Here is a 25,357-nt window from a genome sequence, read left to right on the forward strand (position 1 = left end):
TTTCGTAGCAGCTTTTTTTTTATCTCACAACACAGATATAGACACACACATTAAAGGTAAATAATAAATGTGTATTATATATACATAAATATAAATCATATAATTTACTATATATGCTCTATACAGTAAATATATTTTAAATATTTAATGTTCTTTTAAAATATTCATTCATATATTTTTTGGATGCTTGAAGGTTCGAAGCCTCTTCTTTTTACATGCAGCTCTTAATCTCATCACAGCTTGATTGTCTGCTTCTCAAAACGACCACCATATGGTCAACGTGTCATTGACATGTAACGAGACAAAGAAAAAACGGGCCTGTCCATCTGTGACCTAATAGCAAATTAATATTGTTAATAATGCGGCTTTCCAGCCCATACGGACGATGAATGAGCTCGTCATCGCCGTCTGCACATGACGTGAGGTCATTATGACGTCATGCCCCAGCATATAATCAGTAGCGTTATTTAATTACAGATTTCAATGCAGCGATTCGGTGTAACCGCATTCAAAATTAATTAAATGCTGATGAATGATTTTCAATATGTTTCCTGAAGTCTATTGTATTTAATAAGCATGATCAATCATGTTGTCTCTAATGATATACTGAAACAATTAGCTCAATATTGCGAGGTTTTTTGAAGTGAAAAATAAAAAGAGAAAATTTGAGGAAGAAAATATGGGGTATGAATTTTGAGGTATGAACGCGTTGGCTCTTTAAGAGCAGAGGGAGGGGTTCGCTTCATGGTTTGGCTGCGGTGTTTTTGTCTCTGTCAGTGAGACTGCTGGCCTTATCGACTGAGGGGACTGGAAGGGGGTAGGTGACAATACACACATGCTGTCTGCTCAACCTTGTGCTTTTTATGAGAAAAAAATCATGCAATTATACAGTATACGGGTACACTGTCATTTTCCATTTGCTTTCTTGGTTGTGATGCTTCAGTCTTTGTGCTGCTCGATTTTACTTTGAGTTTCAAAGTAACGGTACCATGATGGGGATTCACATTCACCATTTAAAACTGGCTACCCTTGCTATTATAGGCTATGAATTATTTAGGTTGCGTTCATTTAAAAAGAAGCAACGTTCGTTTTTATTGGTTGATTTCTATTATTATAGGCATAAGGAAATTAAACCGCATGCATCTTTCGTGGGAAGTGCGCACAATGCCTTTAATAGTGTGAGTTCAGATACACTCGTGTAGAATTGTTCAATTCATTGTGAATATGGTAAACTGATTGAAGTGTTTAAGAAAGCATTTGTTTTGAATAAAAAGCAGAGTTCGTTTGCGGGCGCGCGCTTTTTTTGTTAGTCAAATCTGGACATAAAACACCTTTTATGCGTTTTTTCTGAATATTGCTCTCGTAATCGTATCATTTAAATGGACTCGACGGAGATGATGGTTAAACGAGTGCTGATGGCGGTTTGGGGTAAATTCTTCATTAAATAAAAGCCCCGTGACTGCTGTGACTCTGGGGAGAGGGTGGGACTGCTGAGTTTTCATGACTTCCAGATGTTCATCACTTTGGCTTTGAATTCATGGGCCTTGATTTGCTTGGTTTATTTAACACGTGCGTTTTAATGTTTGCACAAGTCTGTATTCTAATTTAAATTAGAATGTTACTGATCGTGGAACACCTCTTGGAATGTAGAACTTGTGAAAAAGAATGGAATGACACATTTTCAACCCGGTTTAAGTTTTAGTTGTAGTTTGCAAAGTAATTTCTTTAGTCCGTATTTGAAACTGCCATTGAGGGTTTTTAGTGTTGGCTATTGTTTCAGTCACGCCACGCGACTTTTTGTTTTTGTTTTGGGGGTTACTTTCATTCTTTCTCGTCGGTCGTATGTTTAACTAACACCTCGTTTAGGTTGTGAAGTGATTACAACACGCGCTCGTATAGTCGTGTCGTAGTGCGCAGTCTCTGGAGTTCTTGAGACGCGCGCGCCGCGCCGCTTCTGCGCGTCGTTTGGCGCGCGGGGTGAAGTCGTGGAATTCCTCGCGCAGGAATGCGCGGTTATAAACCCCATTTGCACGGTGGACCACATGCTGGGCGTCTTAATATTGTTTGCAAGACTAATGAAATTAAGCCACAGGACTACGCGAATGTGTCTCGAGCGCTTTTAATTTCCATTAATTGTTGATGTTTCTCAGCATGTCACTCAATTGTTGACAATGACATCCTCCCAGGACACCGCGCCTCCCCATAGGAAAGAAAAATCACAAATGGGATCTCATTGGTTTCTCTTTGACAGTATTGATACTTTTTTTTTTCTTAAGTAAAGACAGTAATCTCAGACAAATATCCACCAAGTAACTAGACCATGTCTCTAACTGTGCTCAGATTTGCCAGACACCCGTCTTTGCTCTCCACATTCATTTTATAGCCTTTATAGCCACTATATGGCAGCAATTGTCTTCTCATTTATGTCTATTTGTAGTTTTCCTGAGGTATTTTAGGACATGCTTCCGATGCTTTGAAGCAAAACTCCATTATTTCTATACACGGATCTTTGCGAAAGTGGGCAGCCTTTTGTATCTAAAAATGATCCTCAGCAATTTTATGGCTTGTCACATTCACTTTAACTTCCCCTCAACAAGCGTTATTCTGCTTGATAGCTGTGTAAATATGTCTGTCACTTTAAATGTGACGTTAAATTCATTGTAGACAATGGCAACAATAATCAAGCATGCAAACAGTCACCATCATTCTGTTTGCTGAATGTTTATTTTTTATTGTATTTCTTTATTTGCACATTAATCAACAGAAACATAACTATAAATGAGCTAGAGGTAACCCTATAGGCAAATTTGTATCTTTTGTCCCTGTTCTAAAATGAAAATAAAACAATTTATCACAAATATCTCATTCAGACCAATACCAAATACAATCCACATCCACCAAACGAATGCGGCACAAACCATAGCTGTGTCAAGGCTCACAGAATTTCTAACCATACTAAAATGATTCAAATTAAACCTGCTTGTTGGCATAGGACATGAAAAATCATACTAATTTGCAACTTTTGTCCAGATATCATAGTGTCTGCTGTGGAGTAATACATGGCCTTTAAAAAAAAAAAAGCCCCAGTTTTGTTTACATTTAGCTTAAAGTCACCATTATATCAAAATGTTGTTTGTTTTTTTCATGGAATATTGCAGTGTTTATTATAAATATTTTTTACGTGCACATCATTATTATTTTTTTATTAATTTGCCCTCGCAATCTTCAAAAATAACTTCCCCTCCATCTTGCAGCTCATCTCTTCTCTTCTCTGATGATGTGTTTACTGGCGCGAGGGCGGGACAACCTGTCACTCACATGACATCGTAGTAATGGCAAACCACAACCATCCAATCGATTCCCTGATGATGAAGTCCCGCCCTCATTTTTTTTTCTTGTTCAAGGTTTCATACATATCAATAGGGAAGAAAAGACAATCGCAACTTCCATTGCATCCCGACTTTAAGGCATAATCGATTTAGAACATGTTGTAATATGGCGGATTGCACAAGTAATTTTGGAAGCAACTTGCTCCTTTGTGCAATGTATGCGTCTCATTTTTTTGCCCACCAGAAAGTGAAGCATTCTCATCCAGAGAAGACATTAATCTGAAGGGGAGGATGGAAATTTTAGAACAGACTTTCGTCCCTAGAGTGAAGGTGTGTCTCAGTGTTTGTCTGCTGCATGTGTGGGGCATGTGTTCTGGGGTGTGTGCTACTGCTCGTCTAACCTAGAAAAGCTCAATGAACTCTCTAGCAAAGGTTCTGCACAAACTTCGACACTTTCAAAGCACACTCGTCGTTTCATAGTAACGTTATATTCAGCTCTGTCAGGATGTATTCCACAGTTGCACTCTGGAAAAGTGCACACACGAGAGAGCTTGATCCTGGAAATGGCAGAGGCTGTGAATGTTCCCCGTGAAATCTGCTTCCCTTACTCTTTGTTTACATTAGCGAGTAGAGTCTGACTAACCCCTAAATTCTCCCCACCACAGCTGTCCCGACCACAGTGATGAATCGCCACTCCTAACATACTCATGACCTGATTGCTTCTGCATGACACTATACACTTACAAAGTGTCTCTCTTGTTTGTCTCTTTCTTCTTTTAAGCATTTATATTTCCCCAGCTTCTCCATAACCCGTAATCCTGGATCTCGCAGGAATTTGCCGTTAATTCTCATTTGGAGGGGTAAATTTGGATGTCTGTGGTGATTCCTGTTGCCCAGCTCCACCCCGCAGGCCGTTTCCTGTCAGAGGTCAGCACAATGACCAATGGCGTCGCGGCGTGTGTTTGTTCTGCTCCTGCTCCGGCGGTAACGTGAGCGGGGAGAAGCCCCTCCCTGGACCTTGAGCTTTGGCTTCAGGCTGTGGTGTTTCTGTAGATGCCGTCGTTTTCTCCATACCACTCCCTAATGTAAAAAACAGCCCTGTATGTGCAGGGCATGTGGACGCTTTCCAGCATTGGTCATAATTCTTCATAAGGTTCTGGTTGGAGCATTGATACACCCCATATATACATGGATAGCAGGTCCGTTACATAACACCTAACCCAGCGAAAACGTCCTCAAAACAAGAGTGCAGCGATTCACAGAGTTCTGCATGTTATTCTTCTATCAACAGGATCTCTTCGCACAACAACAGCTTTGGACCACCAATTGAGAAGTATTCCTCACAGAACAGCTTAGACTTACAAGGCCTCAGAAATTAACAGGGGCCACCAAAATGAACAAAAATGCCTCCCAAATTCAAGATAAGAGGGCAAAAATTGGCCCTGTGCAATTAAACTAATTAAACCAAGTCGTGATTAATGTGAAATTTGAAAATGAATGAAAAGTGTTGATTGTGGCATTACAATTAGATCTGCTCATGTTGCATCAGATTTCTTTTTGTGTTATTTTTTAAGTCTGCCTTTAGTCGACAATTGTATCCCTTAAAACTCATCTTTGATCACCAAAATTACATATTTAAATGTTTTTTCCTTGAAAACATTCTTCATGCCTTAAAATAGCTTGAATGTAACTCTACACCCTTGCCTCATTTAGTATACGTGGTTCTATGAATATGCAAATGAGCCCCGCCTCCACTCACTCACACCAGCTCAGAGATCCACTCGTTGACGATCACACGTTGACCTGATTGGTCAGAAACACCAGCGATTTCAAACCGCGTTTTTGAGTTCACTGCAGTTTTAAGGAGAAAATAATCAGCAATGGTGTTGACTTGTGAATTTGCCACATGGTTTGTCTTAAAGCGTATTAAAAACATATAAATAACATTAAAAGCTTGATTTTCACCACAGGGGGACTTGACGCTAATATAATTATCATTATAGTTAACATTATAGTTCTTGTTCTTGGTGTAAACGGGCATTAAGAGTTGTTGAAAGACTAGTTCAAAGACACGGCACAGTTCCCTCTATGTCTCGTATGTTTTCTTGACTGGTCAGAGGAATGCACTGAATACAATCGCGATTGGAACAGACTCGAGACTCTGTTCTGATCGCAACATTTTCACCCCCTGTCTGAGACTTAGTTAAGTTTTCCTTAAGCCTCATTTTGTCCTGCTGTGCTTCTTTTTTTCTTTTTTTTGCCGCATATGGTCAGCAAAGAGCACAAAACGTAAAGCCAATGGAATTTTAAATGACTCACACTGGCTTTCTTAGTCTCAAAGCTGCCTTTGCCTAAAGTATTTTTGCTCTAGACATTTCCATTTAAATATCACCCTTTGCTGTTTTAGCCTCTCCTGGTGTCCATCCTGGACCTACTCCCTTTGTGTCTTTCTGCTCTCCTTCCTGCTAAATTTTCTGTACTCTGTTACTTTTGTAATCTTTTCTCTTTTTCTCTCCCTCCCTAATTTTTACGTCTCCCCTTCTCCTCGGCTGGGAGGAAGTGACCGACTAGTTTCTGGGTCTTTGGGGAACTGCAGCTCCCTTTCCTGTAACTCTTTCTGAACTTGAACTCATGTGCTGTTCGTACACATATGCAACGCTTCTCAATGGACCGTTACCCTTATAACTACCCTCAAGTAGTTCAGTGCACAGTATCATCTTCCTCTATCTAAAGGTTGTGAACTTTTGTTGAGTATGTGCTTGACATTGTATGGCTTCATGTGTGGTTGGAAGGGGACATTTGTATTGTTGGCCCTAGACATAATTGTGTAGTTTTTAGGTGTCAATCTTTTGAGCGTCACTACAAAGTAAGCTATTGTTGCATGTGCATGATTAGCCTATTCAAAATAACACTAAAAATCACTTTAGAGTATGTTTTATGGCATTAAATATGTACATGATTTACAGCATGGTCTACTGTATTTACAGTACAGTCTGAGACCACTTGTAAAAATGCAGTATATTTAGATTTTTTTCTGATTTAGTTTTGCTAATTACACTACCATTCCAAAGTTTGTGGTCAGTAAGATTTTTAATTTTTTTTTATGAAAGAAATTTAAAACTTTTATTCCACAAGGATGCATTAAATTGATCAAAAGTGAGTAAAGACATTTATAATGTTACAAAAGATGCTGTAACAAATGCTGTTCTTTTGAACGTTATATTTATCAAAAAGTCCTGAAAAAAATCAACTGTTTGACAATAATAAGAAATGTTTCTTGAGCACGAAAAATCCAGCTTTGCCATTACAGAAATACTTTACATTTTATATATCAAAAATGGAAGACATAGTTATTTAAATTGTAATAGTATTTCAATGAATATTTAAGTATTTTATTATTACTGTTTTTACTGTATTTTGGATCAAATAAATGCAGCCTTGGTAAGCATAAGAGAATTTTCAGTCTTACCAACCCCAATCTTTTGGATGATTGTGTATATCATTTTACAATTACAATGTTATGTAACAATTACAGTGAAAAGTTGAACTGAGTTGTTTCTTTGCTTCCTCTTGGCGCCTTTTTTATTGCCTATATATCACACATTTTAGCAATCATCATAAATTAGGTATCATTCGAAAGCTTAACTCAAAATTTCAAACTCAAAAAACATTTTGAAATCTGACATTGCGTTACCATGGAAATTGTACTTTAAATTATTTTAGCATGCTCCTCCCAATAGTGGCCGTTTCATGTTTCATATTAAAAAATATATTTAAACTATTTTATATTCAACATTTTTTCTAATCTTGACAAAACACATATTGTCGGAAAGTTCTGAGACTCAAGGTTCCATATTTGGCAACTGTTTTGTGATAGAAGTGATATTGTGACAGATATTTATTAATTTGTTACAGGAGAACGCATAAACCAATTCAATGGAATATAGGTGTCACCCAGTGGCTATTTTTGGTACAGCGCCTAAACAAAATCTTATAGGAATGTCAAACTTGGAACATAACTTTGTTAGACATATGGCATTGATTTTATATCAGTTTTATAGAGTAAAATTATTTTGTAAAATAGCCTACATATTTTGTGTATAATAAAAGATTATACACAAATAAAAACTACTATAACATTTTTGCTTTGACAATAATCTGCTGAGTGTCTTCCTTAAAAAGAGACCAACCTTAGGTCTGTATTCCACAGCATTCATGCATTACAACCATTCTCAAAAAGTGGGTTACTTTTTTGTTTCATTACTTTACATAGACTTTGTTTATTTCCAGATGTAATTTAGATTTTGAATTAAAAAAAATTAACTGTTTTGACCACAAAAAAAAAAAAAAAAAAAATATATATATATATATATATATATATAATGTAACAAAGACAAATAAAATATGTCCATAAATTCACTACATATTTACTCGTAAACCAGTAGTGAGAACATCCAGGAAAAGAAACCGCACGCTAAACCAGTTTATGATTACAGTAAGATTCTCTCTTTGTTTTCCAGAAAGAATGGGACTTTCTCAGCAGTGGGCAAATGAGAAGCATTACGTGTGTTTTAAAGGCAATCTCTCTCTTCCCCATGCTCCTCCCAGCACTATATTAGAACCAGCTGTGGAGTTTGAGGCTGAATGAATGGCTCTTTGTGATTTGGCTGTCACTCCTGTATAAAGCTCTGTTTCTTTCCCCCTCTAGATACTGGCATGACAAAAGTGTTGGAACAATGTAACCTAATGTTCCCACTTTGACATTGTTACTCTATAAAAACATATCAATTCACCACTAAGACTGCAGAAATGCATTTTGGTCATTGTTGAGCTTTAGAAGAACCTGCACTTGACACTTCTGTATGAGATTTTGAGGATAATTTTCCAGTCATGTAGATTTTTAACCACAAAGTTATTGAGCCCCGCCATTGAGGAAGTCTTTAAGGTGTAGGAGTGTTTGTGAAGGTCCACGATGTTCTGGAATGTTTCTGGGTGCCGTCTGGTGTCCGGCAGGGGTGTGTCTGTCTCTCTGGGTTTGACTCGGTAGTACTCCGGACCAAAAAACTTCACTCACAGCGCAAAGCTTTCCCAGGCTCAGGACGGTATGCCAAGTAACATGTTGTTGTGGTTAAGGGATATGAAGGGTGTGTTGTGGTGGTAGGCAACAGAGCCAAGCCGAATTAGTCTCTCACAGAAGAGGCATTTTTGGATCAGCAGTCGTCATGAGGAGTGGCTTCTCTGGTGCTCGAGATGACATTGAGGGTCTGAAACGAAGGGTGCGACCGAAATCATACAAAGAATCTGCCCATGTTAGTCACAATTTGAGTTGTTTTTTAAATAAATCTTTTTTTCCCCTTCAGGATTTTGGTGGCACCCATAAGAGCGTCGCAGGAATCGAAAGAGGAGAGCGAGGAGGTCGGGGAAGAGAGACCATCATTGCAGCACAGTGAGTTAGAGGTCCTGCATTCTTGCATTCATGTTTTTCCGTTGTATGCAAGAGCAAGGACAAGAATAAAGGACAAAACACTGTAAAATCACCATAGATCTCTACCTGATGGATTTTGCCAGCAGGATCCGGACAAAATGCAAAAGTTGCAGGCAGGAATTGGGCCGGAATATCGCACAGACCTCTACAGTGAATTATTTAACTCTAACTGCTGTCTTTAGACAAGATACAAATTACTCAGGCGGCTCCCTTGAATTTAAGGAGTCAGTTTATTCCTGGTTTGTAGATAAGGATCCCAAATTCCACGTCATAGCCAAGAAAAATTAAGCAGCTTGTTGCGAACTGACCTTGAAATTCACACAGTGATAAAGGGACCTTTGAAGCATCAAACCCAAAAAACCCTCAATGTTTATCCGTTCCTCAGAAAGCTTGCTTGAGTGAAACTGATGACCAGACATTCTCCTTGACATGTTTTCATAATATTAAACGGGCTTTGAGGAATTCTGTTTTCCCGACTCCACGAACATGGTGAAATTACTCCTCCTAGCCACCAATTGTGGGCCGATATAAGATTTCCCTACTTTCCCTCGATTGCTAATCTTAATAATGTGGCGGTGGGTGTGGGAGACCCTGGTGGCAGGAGATGTCAACTTCCGCTGCTCTGGAATGTAAAACGAGGGAAGTTGGGAGAGAGGTATGGAGTGAAGGGCATGGGTTTAGGGCAACACATTCCTTCTGGAGGAGGGTAGAGATCAGCATGCCACTGAGAAATGGCAGGGCGCTGCCGGGGAGGGGGGCACACTGTGTTCTGTTCACCGTCATCTCAATGGGACAGTGTTTATGTGCAGACAGAGGAGGAGGAAGGTCACCGCCACACTTGCACGCATGCCTCTGCGCAGTAGTAGCCGGTGAAGCCCTGTTCTTCGGCAGCAGAGGGTGAACGTGGTGGGCTGGAGACGGGGATTGTTTGGGAGCATGAGGCACAGCACTAAAATGAGTCAGGAACACTAGGTTTCGACATTGACTGACTTAATGCAATATGAATGGCCCTTTGTAAAATGTGCCTTCATAATGTTCATTCTTTCCCCTGCTATTGACGGAAATTTCCGTAATTTATGGGAGAATGAAAGTCCCCCTGTGGTTAAAATCAAGTTGTTTATAGGTCTATGTGGTGTTTTTAATATGTTTTAAGACAAACCATGTACAAATTTATAAGTCTACACCATTGCTGAGTATTTTCTCCTTAAAACTGCAGTGAACCAAAGATAGTCTCAAAAACGCGGGTTGAAATCGCTGGTGAGCAGAGAAATAAGAGTGAGAGACTGGTTGGAGGAGAGCAAGGGTGTTTCTGACTTAGCGAAAGAGACAGAGAAGTTTGTACGTCATTGCTGAGGGCTGGATGTTTGTCATGCTGTGTGCCTTTACTGGAGTCTCTAATTATGGCTCATCAACTGTCAGCACTCACCATAGCACTGACACTCACTTTTCACACGTACACACACAAATCTGTGTGTTAGCGCTCACATTCACACACACCCTAACATTTTCTCAAGCGTACTCAACATTCATCTGTGGCTGTGGCAGGGGAATAAAAAACCCACTAATTAAGATGCTATTGACTTGAGGTCTGTGTACCTTCGGATAATTTGTTTTCTCGTTTTTGTCTTCAAAACGGGAAAATAAGAGACAGCTCATTTATCACATATTCCGACCCTTCTCATTAATATAAACTGTTTTTTTTTCTTTCCCCGCTTTCATCACACTTTGTTTTAATTCACCAAATGGAAACACAATAAAACTAAAATGTATAAACGGCTTGAATATTCGACCTCCGCATGGGTGGGAATTAAACGCCTCTTTCCACTGATTGGTCAACCAAACATAAAACCATGTTTCAGCTGTTCCTCATCAGTTGTTCCTCAGTTTTGCGAACAGAATAATAATCACAAAAACGAGAAACAAAATTATCAGAAGGTACACGGACCACTTAAGCATCTCTGCATGTTTTAATAAAATCTTAATGAACTGTTTTTCTTCAAGACAGAAATATGATTAAACATCACTGAATAAAACCAACAAACCATAAAACTAATTTCATTGGCTAAATCAGGTGGAAATAGCTCTTTGAGATGTTCATTAACAGTAAAAGTGCCGTTTTTTTAAACATTCTGCATTGACCCCTGTCATTTACATTAAATGAAGGGACCTTTCTCCCCAAAAGTTTAATAAAAGTATGTGATGTGTTAAACATGATAAATATATATAATCTATAATAGTCTATAAATAATAAATATAGTCTATAATATAAAGAGGAAAATATGAAATTATTTATTTAAAAATTTTAGTACAAAATTGATATTAATATTACTTTTGCCTTTTAATGGACTGTTTGGTTAAACATGTTTTCCAACTGTTCATCAATCGTTCAAACCTTTGAAACTATACTTCACTGAAAATGCATGGTTGCAATGGAAAAATTCACTGAAATGATCCCACATGACTATTACATGCTGATACATTTTAAAATGAAGCAGGTGAAACTGCAGTGAAAACTAGTATATTTGTTGTTCTTAACATATTAACCCTGGATGGTAGAGATACCTCAATATAATTAAGAGAAAACAAATACAACAGCTGAAGCAGCTGAGAGGCCTGTTAAATTAGTGAGTTTTCAAGTGTAAGAAAGTGAGCAAAAGCACACAGGATGGATAGTGGGCAAGAGAGCTCATTTTGTCGACTTAAGATCTACAAAATACCAAATCAGTTCAGTCAGTCTTGTATGCCCTACTTTTCCCCTGAAGCAGGCAAGAACATAAACAGACTGAGAGGGTCACGAGATTAGAAAGAGGGGAAAGATTTGTGTGAGGCAGCAAGGGTGAAGCAATTTCCCATTATGAACCGAAATGACTGGAGCAGTCAGCAGTTCTCTATATGTATGCGAAGCCCAATTGTGGTCTAATATGTTGTTAATGTTGGGAACAGAGATAGCTCATGGCACTGCCGCCCCCTACACACACACACACACACACACACTAACTAATGACCTAGAAAGTTAATCTTTGGCAAAAAGGCACATTAGCTGAGAAAGATGCAATACTGAGTGGACATAAAAAAAACAGATGAAGATAGTGAAAAAACAGTTATAGAAAGGCCTATACATGTAATGCATCAGTTTCATTTTATCTAATTGATTTAAGGCTGACTTCCTTTCTTCTGGTGCAATAGGCAACTTAGAGAGCGGAAGAAGAAAGAGCCGGCAGAGGTCAGCTGCTATCTCCTGATCATCAGCTGACAGAGTAAGGAAAAATAGGCAGAGAAAGGGAGATAAAAATCATGGAAAAAGTGTGGGAGAGAAAGGCAGAGCAATAGTGCCTGTTTCTGTGTTTTTTTACATTACCTCAATTCTGAGAATCACAGAGAGCGTATTCAGATGATTCCTAATAAGGCTGTAACTAGACACTCTTTCTTCTCTTGTCGCCTGCCAGAAAACTTTCCCCTCTTTCTCCCCTCTCCGCCAAACAAGAGAACTAGGAACAAACAGAAACCGAACAGTCTAAAGCCCAAAGTATACTTAGTTTGTTTTACGAGAACGCTATAGCATATGTGTACAGTCGAACGTGCAACCTTTCAAAGTATAGCCTACTCCATTTGATAGCGTGCGCAAATGCAGGTGGTCGACACATGCGCTCTAGAAAGTTTCATCTTTGTCCAGCATGTATGGCATTTTTCTCTAGAAGTTATGACCGTAAAAATGTCTTTGTATTATTTTAAATATCTCATAGCGCCCTCACACAAGCGCTTGTCACTGCAGCCGTCTGTTGTTTTTGCAGTGTCCGGTATAAAGTATTTTCTTCCCTATTGTGACCAGTGTCTGGGAAAGTTACTTTCAAATGTAATGCATTACAATATTGCGTTACTCTCTAGAAAAGTAACTACTGTAATTGCAATACTTAGTTACTTTTTATGGAAATTAATGCATCACATACTTTTGCGTTACTTTTCCTTATCTAAGCTGTGCTTGCTTGTTTGATTTTTTAATAACAAAAAAGTTATATTTTTGGCTCTTTCACACCAAAAGTGTCTGAATAAACCTCAAATTCATATGGTTCTGAATAAGCCTCGGGCTGAAGGAAATGCAAAATTGCAGCTCAAACAAACCTTTCAGCTCTGCTGCTGAGGAAAGTTCAACACTATTACTTCAGAAATAAAAAAAATAAAAATGTAAACACAAATGTGATGTTTATCTGAAGTCATTTTTGCTTATTAGTATGGCTGAATTGGACCATCGAAGGTCAGCAGCAAAGACATTGGTTAATAAAGTGAGATTAAATCCATAAAGTATATTTGTGTAAGTTAACACTTAATTATTGCAGGTTTGCATAATATTCTGAGTTTGCATTTTACTGGTTTTACTCATTTTGAGAAATACAGAATGTTTTTGTGCAAGTGAGATGAGTAAATACTCACATTTAGTCTAGAATTACAATAACCATCATGTTTGACCAGCACACACAACATCTCTGCACTTACAATTCTCTCATCATGAGGACAGAAGAACTGTCAGTCAGTACATGGGAAAACAAAGTAACTTGTGTTACTTATTTGAAAAAGTAACTCAGATATTTTGTTGTGCATTTAGTTACTTGAAAAGTAATCTGATTATGTAACTTGCATTACTTGCAATGCTTTACCCCCAACACTAAATGTGAAATAACTTTCAAATGAAATGACCGAAATGAAAAAAATTCAGGTGGGACTTGATTTTGTCCATTGGGAATTGATTGGATTGTTGGATTGTTGCTGTTGGGTATTACTCATGTGAGTGACAGGTTGCTGGAGGGGAAATGTTATTGTTCCACTCTTGCACCGGTGAACACGTGATAATCAAGTTCACGAGGGCACGAGGTGCATGGATAGATCATTTATAATAAATACTGCAATATCCCATTAAAAATGGGTCAATAGTGATTTCATTGTGACCTGAATTTTGAGTGAGGTCTGGTAGCTGGCCATAAATCTCATGAGTTCAATGGGAAAATACTTATGATATCTCTCTTATGCAGGAGAGATTGGCTGGTGAATGACAATCATGGCTCAGGTGCTTCATATGGACTCCAGTTTTCCTGGTAAGATCCCATTTTGAAGTCGTATACTGCACATAATGTAATGTTTATATATTGTGATTCCATTATCCTTTCCCTTGTTCATCCGCACTTAAGAGACTAACTAGTAAAGTAAATCCTTGATCTGATCATAGAGTAAAGTTTATTCTTTTTCCTGTTGTCTGATTCTGAGATTAGACTAAGATTTCCTGCAGTTTAAATTTGTTTCCTCTGTCCTTAGGGAAGATTAACCCCCCAGCGCCCCCCTCCTTGCATGGAAAGGAACAAGAGGCTCCATACTCAGTAGAGACCCCCTACGGCTACCGTCTGGACCTGGACTTCCTCAAGTATGTCAATGATATTGAGAAAGGAAACACTATTAAGAAGGTGCCAGTGCAGCGGCGCCCACGTTACGGCTCTCTTCCACGTGGCTACGGCTACACAGGCTCCTGGTGGACCTCCACTGAGTCGCTGTGCTCCAACGCCAGCATGGACAGCCGCCACTCGTCATACTCCTATTGTGCGCCGGGCTTCCACAGTACACAGCGGCCCAACTTCAGTACGGCACGCGTGGAGAAGACCTTGCTGGATGCTCGCCGCAAGCTGGAGGAGGAGAAGGACGGCCGTCGTTTCTCAAACCTGGGCAGCATGCATAACAGCGTTGCCGGCTCCAACACCTCCCTGTCCAGTGCGCACAGCTTCAATCGTGCCCAGGGAGGTGGCTCCTATACGCCAATGAGCTCTGGCTTGTCCACACCCGTCTCACCGACACCTGCCCATCTGCAGCACGTACGGGAGCAGATGGCCGTCGCCCTGCGGAAGATCCGGGAGCTGGAGGAGCAGGTAAAGACCATCCCAGTGCTGCAAGTGAAGATATCTGTGCTTCAGGAGGAGAAGAGGCAGCTCAGTGTGCAACTAAAGAGCCAGAAGTTCCTGGGCCACACGCTGGGGTTCAGTCGAAGCCGTCCAAGAGGAGACCTTTACATCGACATACCCGAGGAGGAGGCGGGAAACGGGGCAGGAGCCTCGAACAGAGCTACAGGGAGTCTTTCACCTAGCACTCCGGGCTCCCTCCAGGACTCAGGATGTGAAATCGAGGAGACAGTAATTGTCGGTGGAGCTCGTCCGGGTGCAAGGCGGGAGGTGCGAACTGTCGGTGTGGGGCCTGAGGCGGAAGAAAGGAGTTATCGTCAAGTAGGAGTAGGGGTGCGAGAGGAAGACTTGGGGCTTCTGCCTGAAACTGAAGCCCTCAAGACTAAGGTGGGGGTTTTAGAAGTTCAGCTGAGGGAAACGATGCAGGAGCTACAGAGCGCTCAGCAGCAAGTCGAGAGGCAGGCTCTTTCCCCTCAGGTAGACCATGCAGTGAGAGCCACTAGTCTCGGCTGGCAGGAGCAGCAGGGTCAGGCTGGTGCCGGCCTGCACACTGTTGTCAGTTTTACCCAGCAACCTCGTCAGCAGAGGACCGTGGGGATCCAAGTGTACACATTGGAGCAGCCCACAGTGGTGGGTGTGGGGAAGCTGCTAAGAGCCCAGAGTTGCACTTCTCCCGCTCAGCCTGTGTCTGCACCGGAGGGGTCCCACAGAAGACATGCAGAGTCCCCAGCAGCAGAGGGTGTGTATGAAATGATACACTACTGAAAACAACATAAACACTACAAATGTAATTACAAACTTTTGGGTGCCATTTTAACTATTTAAGGGATTGTTCACCATTTACTCACCTTCATGTCATTCTAAACCGATTGACTGATCGATTTCTTCAATGGAACACGAAGAGATGCAGAATATTTTTGTTGCTCTTTCTTTTACAATGAAAGTAAATTGGGACAGATACTGTTTAGCTCCTGAAATTACAAAGAAAGCATCATAAAAGCCTATATTAGTGTTCTGACACCATACCTATATTCAGATATGATTGAAAGTAATAAGGGTTAAACATCATTGGTTGATGCATGTCGTAGCCATTTTCTGTGCCAGTTTGAAAATGCAAAAGAATTTGGTCTAATGCTTACTTAAAGTAGTTGTATGGATTTAGAAGGCATCAGAATAGCACATAAAGGGGCAGTCATACTACACTTTTCATTACTTTGACTTTCATCCACACACAAGTAAATTTGGGACAGCGGAAACACAAGCTTATGTGAATTTCAAAGCATTGCAAAGTTCAAGTTAGGTGAACTCTGACTAATTCTTATCATGTGAAGACGTGTAACCAATAGAAGATTGAAAGTCTAGTGTCAAAAATATCTTCATTTTTGTTCCGAAGATGAACGAAAGTGTTAAGGGTTTGGAAAAACATGAGGGTGAGTTATTAATGACAGGATTTCATTTTTGGGTGACCTAACCCTTTAAGTCAGTTGGACTACTTTTATAGTGCTTTTTTTGGCACTTTTGGAGTTAGACCCATGTTCTTTTTCACGTTCACAGTATTGAAAATAGGAGCATGGATATTCTGCCTTTTTTCTTCTTTTTATGTTCCACAGATCAAACAATCATTCCTTAAATTATTTTAGCAGTTGTGCTAATTTAGACTGTTTCTGTTTTGTCCTCAGAATTACCACGCGAGTTTCCCATTGCAATAAGCTCTAAGCAGGTGCGGGAGGTCTTGAGAAGCGAAGTGTCCAAATCAGTGCCAGTGACCAACCAGGCAACCGCTATGGAGACCAAGTGCAGCCAAGTGTCTGCTGTCTGCCAACGGCTAAATGAAGGAGATATTTACCAGCAACCAGCAGAAGAAGCCATCCAAATCGATCCATCAAAACCAGGTTCGCTTTGAGTAACTGGTGATAACAATGAATCAGACATTTTCCATATATTTAAAGTAGTGATTCTCACGATGTCCACTTTGTTTGTACTGTCCAGCCTCCCCTCAGTCCACACTGAGGTCAATCATGAAGAGAAAGGCTGATGGGGAACCTGGCTCTCCGTCCACTAAAAAGAACCTGCAGTTCATAGGAGTCAATGGGGGGTAAATACAAAATTATGTTTATTAAATAAACAATAAGATATGTTGCAGACTTGCAGTTGTTTGTGTTTTAACAGTATTAGCATTGAACTATCTTTTGCTCTACCTCACATTTTGTGACAATCAGAAGAACGAAATGGCTCTGTAAAATGAAAAGAACAACCACTTTCCCCCTTTAATAATAAACATAACGAGTGATATCGTTGTTTTCATTTATGTGCAACCTATACATATCTATTAACATCTCAAGTAATGTGTTTTAGGGTTTCATGACCCTTTAAGGAGAATATTTCTCAAACATTTTGGTTAAGGTTTTTTTTTTTCTCTCCGGATTCAGACTTTTTGTGGATAATTTAATGTGGATGTGCTAATTACTCATGGTTTTTGGAAAACTTTAAACTTTTTAAGAAGTTTTAGATTAAACTAAAAAACAAAAATGTGTCATTTGCAAAGTACTTAGAATCTATTATGTTGCTGCCTTGCAACACTTTTGCTTCAATCAGGAACTACACATCTAGTTTAGATTATCCATTTAGGATCCATTTCATAAGATCAGAGGGTTTTACGTGAGTATTTTGCCGCAATCTAGTAAAAAAACATCACTATTGTACTCTGCAGGTACGAATCGACATCCTCTGAAGAGAGTAGCTCGGAAAGTTCAGAAGATGAGAGTGATGCAAGCGAATACCACGAGGCTACAGAGAAACTGCCGGATTCTGTGGCACCGCCATCTCAGGTGACCTCCTGCATCCTGCAGCCCACCTCTCAGACAGCAGATGCCCAAACACCTCAGCAAAACACTGCCCAGCCACCAGCCAATCACACTGCAGCACAGCAAAGCACCAGCCAATCACATGCCACGGATGCAGCTACCCAGCAACAGGTCACCCAGTCACCAGCAGCAGAGGCAGACATACAGCATTGTGTGAGCCAATCGCCAGTGACCGCCATGGTCTCAGACCACACCCTGGCTTACGGCCAGGGTGTCGTTCAGTCCACAGAGTTCAAATGCGTTTTTCAAGCGCATACCTCTGAAAGCACTGCCGTTTCTCTTGAACAAAACTCTGTCCAGTTATCATCCACCAGCATTGCAGTGCAGCAATCCAAAGCCACTGATTCAAATGTCCAGCCAGAGGTTTCAGACCTCGCTGCTCAACAGACGACAACTCAGTCACAATCCACCGGTGCCAAACCTCAGCAAGATGTTAGCCAATCAGAAACTGCTGACCTCACCTCCCAACAAGGAGCAACGCATTCACAATCTACTGATGCCTCAGCAAAACAGGACATAGCCATATCCTCCGCCACTGATACAGCAGCAAACGCAAGCACCACCCCCACTAATAAACAAGCAAGCAGGTAGTTTGACTCAAATCAGTGACACAAGCTATTATGAGATTCACTGTTGATTTATATAAGTTGGCAAGCATTTTCTCCTTGTTTTCAGGCTGGAATTGAGTGGCAGTCTCATGACGGCTCTCCACACCTTGCAGAAGGCCCTCAGCGAACCAAATGCATTTAGCCATCAAGACGCGGTATGTTCGTCAGTTGTGTTTTTATGATTATAAATGACGGATGCCATAGTTCATATCTTCAAGATATATTTTAAGATGTTTTAAACGTTTGGAAGTAAAGTATGTAATTATGTTGCTTAGAAACTTTCTGATTTCTACAATGTGGAAAAACGTGGACGGAATCGCAGAATCCAGTCATAAAACGGAATTTACAGTATAACGTGGAATGTCACAGGATATGGCAAATTTAGGGCTGTACACTTAAATCGAGATATTGTCATGTCATATATACACACAGAAGCTCAAAGGTCTTCACGACAACCCCCTCAAAATCTAAATTTGGTTTAACTTGAAGAGAATGTGGCAGAAGTACATTACTACTGTACAGTAGAATGTGCTAATCAGTGTAATAATAATAATAATACTTCTTTTTTTAAATGTTATTTTTTAAGGAATATCACACAGTTATAGTCCCTGTTTTCATTTGAACAGTAAAGCTCTTTTATGCAGCACTTTGTTTGGCAAAAAGGAATTAAGTTTTCAATTAATTAAAATTTTAAAAGATTAATTGAATTATGCCTTCATTTAATTACTACCTTTTTCTGCTAATACATTTGTATTAAATATAAATCCAGAAAAATTTAAATCAATTCAATTGATTAGACTTGCTTTTTGTTTATTAAAATGTAATGAAACCAGAAAAATATAGAAATAAGAATTTTGGAAAAAATCATAAAGAAATCATTTCATAGGGCCCTAGTATTTGCCGTATCTCCAACAGCATCATTTCCATTGTGCTCTGTGATGCTTTTAAAATATTAGGCAAACATCACTATTGTTATTGCTCATTTTACAGTACTTCCCACCTAAAGCCTTGCCATGGACCACGTCCCACACTCTTTGTGCGACAGGCATAAATAATATCTTAAAAATAAACTTGGGATCAGAATATCATACAGACTTGAGGCAATACCTGGGCAGTTGTAATTCCAGCTCCGACATTGTGGTGGCAAAGTGTGCATGGACAAGCACCACCACAATTTCTAAAGAAAATCCCAAAAAATCTAGTTATTTTTGCAATTCCATTTGGGTGCAGCAGAAATGACACACTTCACCTTAGTTATTCAATTCCATTGATTGAACATGACCTGTTTATGGCAAGACAGGGCATTAAAAGCCGTTTGTGTCTTGTCTTGTGTTGACAGAGGACGGCCTACACCAGCGTGCTGCAGGAGTGGCTCAGAGTGTCCTGTCATAAGGCTGCTGACACTGCAGTTGTCAAGGCATACATGGACACCTTTGCCTCCATTTCCCCGCAGCTACTGGAGTTTGTCATCAACATGGCTGACGGCAACGGAAACACAGCTCTGCACTACACTGTCTCTCACTCCAACTTCCCTGTAGTTAATCTGCTGCTGGGAACTGGTGAGTGACGCTCCTCACATCTCCGAGCAATGCTCACTGCTGCTGACACACTGTTTTCGTACGTGCTTTGTCACATTACGTCTTTTCTCTCCTTAAGCAGTGGATCTGTAGTTCCCAGCATGCTTTGCTAGGGACTTCATTAGGAGAGAGAATTTAGGGATTAGGTGTCATTTTAGTGTGTTTTTCAGTAAAGGAAAAGACATGTTAGTGTTCAATGTCAGTTATGTTGGACGTTTAGCAGAGTTCCTGTAATGTGCTGAAGAGTGGCTCTTGTGCTGAGACTGTGGGCAGCTTTATGATTGTTGTGGGCTGAGCTTAATTGCTTCACTCATTGAGTAATATTTGACAGTAATTAAACCTCAGTAAATTAAGAAAAATAATTAAGTTGGATCAACATAAAAAAAAATGCAGTTTGACAAATGTAATAGTTAAGTTAAACATACTACAGTAAATTAATTTGACCTAAACCACCAAGTCTCTTATGCTCATCAAAGCTGCATTTAGTTGATAAAAAAAAAATACAGTAAAAACAGTAATATTGTGAAATATTTTTACAATTTAAAATAACTGTTTTCTATTTTAATGTATTTTAAAATGTAATTTATTCCGCTGATGCAAAGCTGAATTTTCAGCATCATTCCTCCAGTCTTCAGTGTCACATGATCCTTCAGAAATCATTCTAATATGATGATTTGATGCTCAGGAAACATTTCTTATTAAGTTCAAAAGAACAATATTTATTTGAAACTGAATTTTGATCAATTTAATGCATCCTTGCGGAATAAAAGTAATACAAAAATGTTTTTTTAAATCCTTCTGACTCCATAATTTTGAACAGTAGTGTACTTGTGGCCAAAAATATGTCCGTACCTTTTATTCACCATGTGACAGAGCTATATCTGTACCTCTTATTTATCAGCTGTCCTTGTTTTTGTAGGCCTCTGTAATGCTGACAAGCAGAACAAGGCTGGTTACACGGCTATCATGTTGACAGCTCTGGCTGCCTTCAACTCTGACAGTGACCTTCAAACCGTCCTCCAGCTGCTCTGCACAGGCGACGTCAATGCCAAAGCCAGCCAGGTGCGCCCTCTTCTGGTCAATCACTACACTTCAACATGTGTCAGTCACCGTGTGCTCTGTAATGTACTGATGCATGTGTGTGTGGTAGGCAGGGCAGACGGCACTGATGCTGGCGGTCAGTCATGGCAGAGGGGACATGGTGAAAGCTCTGCTGTCCTGTGGAGCCCAGGTGAACCTGCGTGATGATGACGGCTCCACAGCGCTCATGTGTGCCTGTGAACACGGTCACGTGGATATCGTGCGGCAGCTGCTGTCTGTGCCAGGCTGTGATGCCACGCTCACTGATAATGTGATTAGTTCTTTGTTTTATCAAGCATAATACCATCATTTATTAAATTCTGTCTTTCTTCTTTATCTTTTATCATTATATCATTTTTTTGCCAATTTTGCTACTTAAGTGTGGTATGCTATCAAGCATAATCCTTTATTATTTCTTAGAAAAAAATAAACAATGAAGTAATTTGAATAAAATTATATTATAAATGTATATGTTTATCTGCCAAATCAAAGTGCAAAGTACAATATATAAAAAGAAAGTATAGGGCTTCTGATTTTAAATAAATAAATAAAAATTCTAGCTCCATGCATTCTTTCTTTTTTTTAGCAACACTTGAATGTTTTTTTGTTTTGTTTTTTAAAAAAACAACAACAACAACAACAACATTTAGAACAAAAAACAAAAGGCTGAGAAAATTGCGTTTTTGTCAAAGACTACATCCAGATTTGATTCAGAACGATGATCAGATGGAGTAGATCGAGTCCATGAACACTCCCGAAGCTTCACAGTCCCATAACTCGTCCTGGGTCGACATTTTATTCAGTAACATTTGGCAGTTTTGATTTATATGCTGTTTAATGTTTGATAATCACGTTATCTTTCATGTGCGTAAGCAAGCAATCTTCTATCACTTGTTTCTGCTTCATCTTCGCTTGTTTTTGGATCTAGACTGGAGACTCTATACTCTTTCAGAAGATGTGTAATAGCGCCCCCTACCGTATAACAGTGAAAACATGGATAGCTGGGAAATTCAGTCAATGGCAGGGAAAGAGTTATTATATCAGATAGTTAGTTGTGTTTTTTTGTTTTGTTTTGTTTTGTTTTGTTTTGTTTTGTTTTTTACGACAAGGCAAGGTTTGTTAAGGTTGTAAAAATTCACATGTACAACCCCCCCAAAAAACCTAATGATTTTTATGAATTAATAATTTGAAAAAAAAAAAGCTTATTTTTTATTTTAAAACTAAAATAAATTCTATATTTTAAAATATATTTTAAAACTTTTAACTTATTCAAAGCGGAAGGAAAGTATGTTATTTTCTTTAGCTTGATGGTATAAATTTTTTTTATAATAATAATAATTAAACCAACATGAATTCATCTCTAAGAACTTGCCACGTGTTGCCAAAACAAGAGTTTTAAAAGATTTTTACTTTTTCGGAAAAACTTTACAATGAGGTTCCATTCGTTAACATTAATTAACTGCACTAACAATGACGGATACTTCTAAAACAGTTATTAATCTTAGTTTGTCTTAATTTCATCATTTACTAATACATTATTTAAGTCAGTGGCAGCTGGTGGGTTTTAAAATAGAGGCGACACACTAAATTGTAGCGGTCTGGAGATCCCCTCCTAAGGATTTTTTTTCTGAACTGCTTTAAAATTGGTACTTTAAGTCACTTTTAGTGAAATTACATAAACAGCCAAACCTAGCCTATATCACCTCCAAATATATACTATATCAAAATCCATCTTTCTAATTGTCATTTAGTGAAGTGGATTGCTGTAGCCTCTGTCCAACTTAGGCATGTGGTCTTCCTTCATTTTTAATTTGCAGCTGCTGTTGAACTATCTATGATTTTGTTGTATTTTTATTAATTTAATGTTAACAAAGATAAATAAATACTTTAACAAATCTATTGCTAATCATTAGTTAGTTTTAGGTAATGCCTTAACTAATAGGACCTTATTGTAAAGTGCTACCCCTTTTACTTTATTGCAGACACTCATATTTGTTCATTAAACTTTCTATTTAGCTTGTACTAAATGTTGTGTATTTTCTGCTGCTGGTTTACAGGATGGCAGCTCGGCTCTCTCCATTGCGCTGGAGGCCAGTCAGAATGACATCGCTGTGCTTCTGTATGCGCACCTCAATTTCGCTAAGCCACCTTCCCCTGTAAGTGTGCATGCTCTGTTTTCACAGTTAATCTGCCCTGTGAGTGAGTTGAGTTACAAAGTTTTTCCTTTTCAACAGGTGTCACCAAAGTCTCCTATTCTGGGATCTTCTCCTCCCTCCTCTTAACTGAAGTAAATGGATGCCATGAATTTGATGTCAACTCTTCCAGCTAACGTTCCTCGTCCATTCCACTGTCTCTCTGTGTGTATGTGTGTGTGTGTGTTTGAGAGTTTTTGTGTGTTTGTGTACAGTATGTGTACCCACAATTTAGCATGTACAACTTTTATAGATATAAAAATTGTGCACTCTTAAAAAGGAAGTAGCACTTGGCACCGTCGGTCCTTATCTGTTGTTTTCTGTTCCTTTTTGTAGCTCATTTAAATAGGTGCCACTCAAATAAGAATAACAACGAGCGTTTAATAGCAATATCATTTATCTAGCTGTCCATTTGTTGACATGAAACGAGTGTTACCATGTACAGTCAAATTATAAAAGTGCATTTACTTTTACAACCATCCAGTCATAGTCAAACAACAACTGATTACATTTATAAGAGCATTGTGCAAACAACTAAAAAAAAAACGTTTATCTTAATCAAGTGTCCTTTCACGGTTTTTACTATTGCGAAAAACACATTTTGAGTTTCCACAGCAGCTGTTTTCAGCATGACGTTTGATAGATTTTACATGGTGATTTTCAATATTTGATTATACAGTGCAGTTGTCTCACCCCACAATGGGAAACCACTTACTTCTCTAGGAGATTTGTAATACTATATTTTACAGGTAATACACTTGTGATGATATTTTAGCATTTTTACTGAATTAATTCACATGGTGAGATGTCATCCTGTTTTTAGGCTTGTGTAAATCATCTGGATGTACATGTTCCCAGTAGGTGAACATGATTTCACCAAGTACAACATTCCAATCAGCCAATCAGATTTGAGGGATATATAGGTAATGTCAAGTTTAGGCTTACAACCAGGGTTAAGGGCTTATACATCATTCTTAGTCACATATCATGACCCTCTGATTTTAGGGATAAGTTATGGATAGGTTTAGGGGTAGGGATAGGGGTAGGACTATGTTTTTGGACAGAGAAAGGAAGACATGTTCCTGGATCAACATTCCTGTCTGAAAATTTAGTCCTAACCATATCCTTACCCCTAAACCTAACCCTACCCATAATTTATCACTAAAATCAGAGGGAAATTATGGTGAATAACACTGATGTAGAAACACCTAACCCTGGTTGTAAGCCTGAACTTGACATTAACTGTAAACTTTTATTGCAAATCTGACTGGTTGATTGGAATGTTGTTCCAGGATCAACAAAGATGTTGATCCAGGAACGTGTCTTACTTGGGAAAATCACAGTGACCCGTTCTCATTACCACCCCAGGTTTGTTCACAGCTGATGCAGTATTATGGTCTATTGAGGTTGTACTTTGTTTACTCTGATTTGTGGAGGACTGCATGGTTTTGTCATTTTGTTAATGTAAAAAAAATATTGAAGGTTTATTGAACAAGGGCTCTCCAAAAACAATACTGATGAATACAAAATAATGTTGCGGAGCTAATACAATCTTCTTCTTTTTTTAAATATCTGTTTTCTTGCAAATTACCAGTTGCAATGATACATAGCCAGTGAAGGAAATATGAAGGTACATGTATGTGAGTTTTTTTTTTTTTTTTAGTGAATGAGACCAGATGTTGTGCACATTATATATGCACATATTGGTCCTGGCTGAGCACAGATTGATTTGGCTCGGTATTGTCTACAACGAATGTAAGATGTTTTCCAAAATGAAAATAATATATATCGTCTCCAAAGTTTTAGTGCAAAGACTATAGAATTTTTTTTTAACCACACAAGTTGTTGGATTTTAATATTTTAAATGGAAGAGCTTTGTTTAATTTGAAAGACAGATTGAACCTTTTGGTTTACCCACACATGCTTTCATATAACTAGTTTAGTACGTAATTAGTTTTATACTCTTTTGTATTTGTTTTATTTAACACTCTTTGAATATCTTTCAAAATTTGTAATATCTGTTCACAGTTTTGTATATCTTTTGCCACATTTGCTGGTCATGTACCTTTATGAAAAGTGCTCACACATTTACATTTTTTTGTTTGTTTGTTTCCCTAGTTTTGAGGGGAAATAAATTTAGATAGAAGGACGTGTGTCGCTTGGAATGGAGTATTTATTTAATGTTATAAGCGTTATGCAGCTACAGGACAATGCAGCCATTTTAAAAGAGAAATGTGTCCGTTGTACAGACTTTCCTTTTTTTGCACGCCAGAGGGCGCAATAATA

General features: G+C 38.8%; 1 protein-coding gene across 2 annotated transcripts; it reads left to right on the plus strand.

Moving 5' to 3' along the window:
• Window positions 1-721: 721 nt before the first annotated feature.
• Window positions 722-25,224, plus strand: kank2 (KN motif and ankyrin repeat domains 2). Of its 2 annotated transcripts, none has more exons than XM_084113645.1 (13): window positions 722-817; window positions 8,690-8,775; window positions 13,839-13,901; window positions 14,119-15,489; window positions 16,430-16,642; window positions 16,740-16,845; window positions 17,461-18,201; window positions 18,290-18,377; window positions 19,562-19,781; window positions 20,719-20,861; window positions 20,950-21,150; window positions 22,937-23,035; window positions 23,114-25,224. In XM_084113645.1, exons 3-13 carry the CDS (start codon window positions 13,856-13,858, stop codon window positions 23,159-23,161), a joined length of 3,276 nt encoding a protein of 1,091 aa, XP_083969771.1. In that variant the 5' UTR covers window positions 722-817; window positions 8,690-8,775; window positions 13,839-13,855; the 3' UTR covers window positions 23,162-25,224. The 2 variants fall into 2 exon arrangements, with proteins under 2 accessions (XP_083969771.1, XP_083969770.1); XM_084113644.1 differs by lacking the exon at window positions 722-817 and adding an exon at window positions 8,480-8,605.
• The last annotated feature ends 133 nt before the right edge of the window (window positions 25,225-25,357 follow it).

Source organism: Abramis brama (genome assembly GCF_963993115.1).
Source record: "Abramis brama genome assembly, chromosome: 1".
Taxonomy (NCBI): domain Eukaryota; kingdom Metazoa; phylum Chordata; class Actinopteri; order Cypriniformes; family Leuciscidae; genus Abramis; species Abramis brama.

Coding starts and splice junctions, on each gene's coding strand:
- kank2 (XM_084113645.1), top strand. CDS start 13,856: ATGACAATCATGGCTCAGGTGCTTCATATGGACTCCAGTTTTCCTG. Junction 13,902..14,118: donor TATGGACTCCAGTTTTCCTG/GTAAGATCCCAT, acceptor CTCTGTCCTTAG/GGAAGATTAACCCCCCAGCG. Junction 23,036..23,113: donor TCGCTAAGCCACCTTCCCCT/GTAAGTGTGCAT, acceptor CCTTTTCAACAG/GTGTCACCAAAGTCTCCTAT.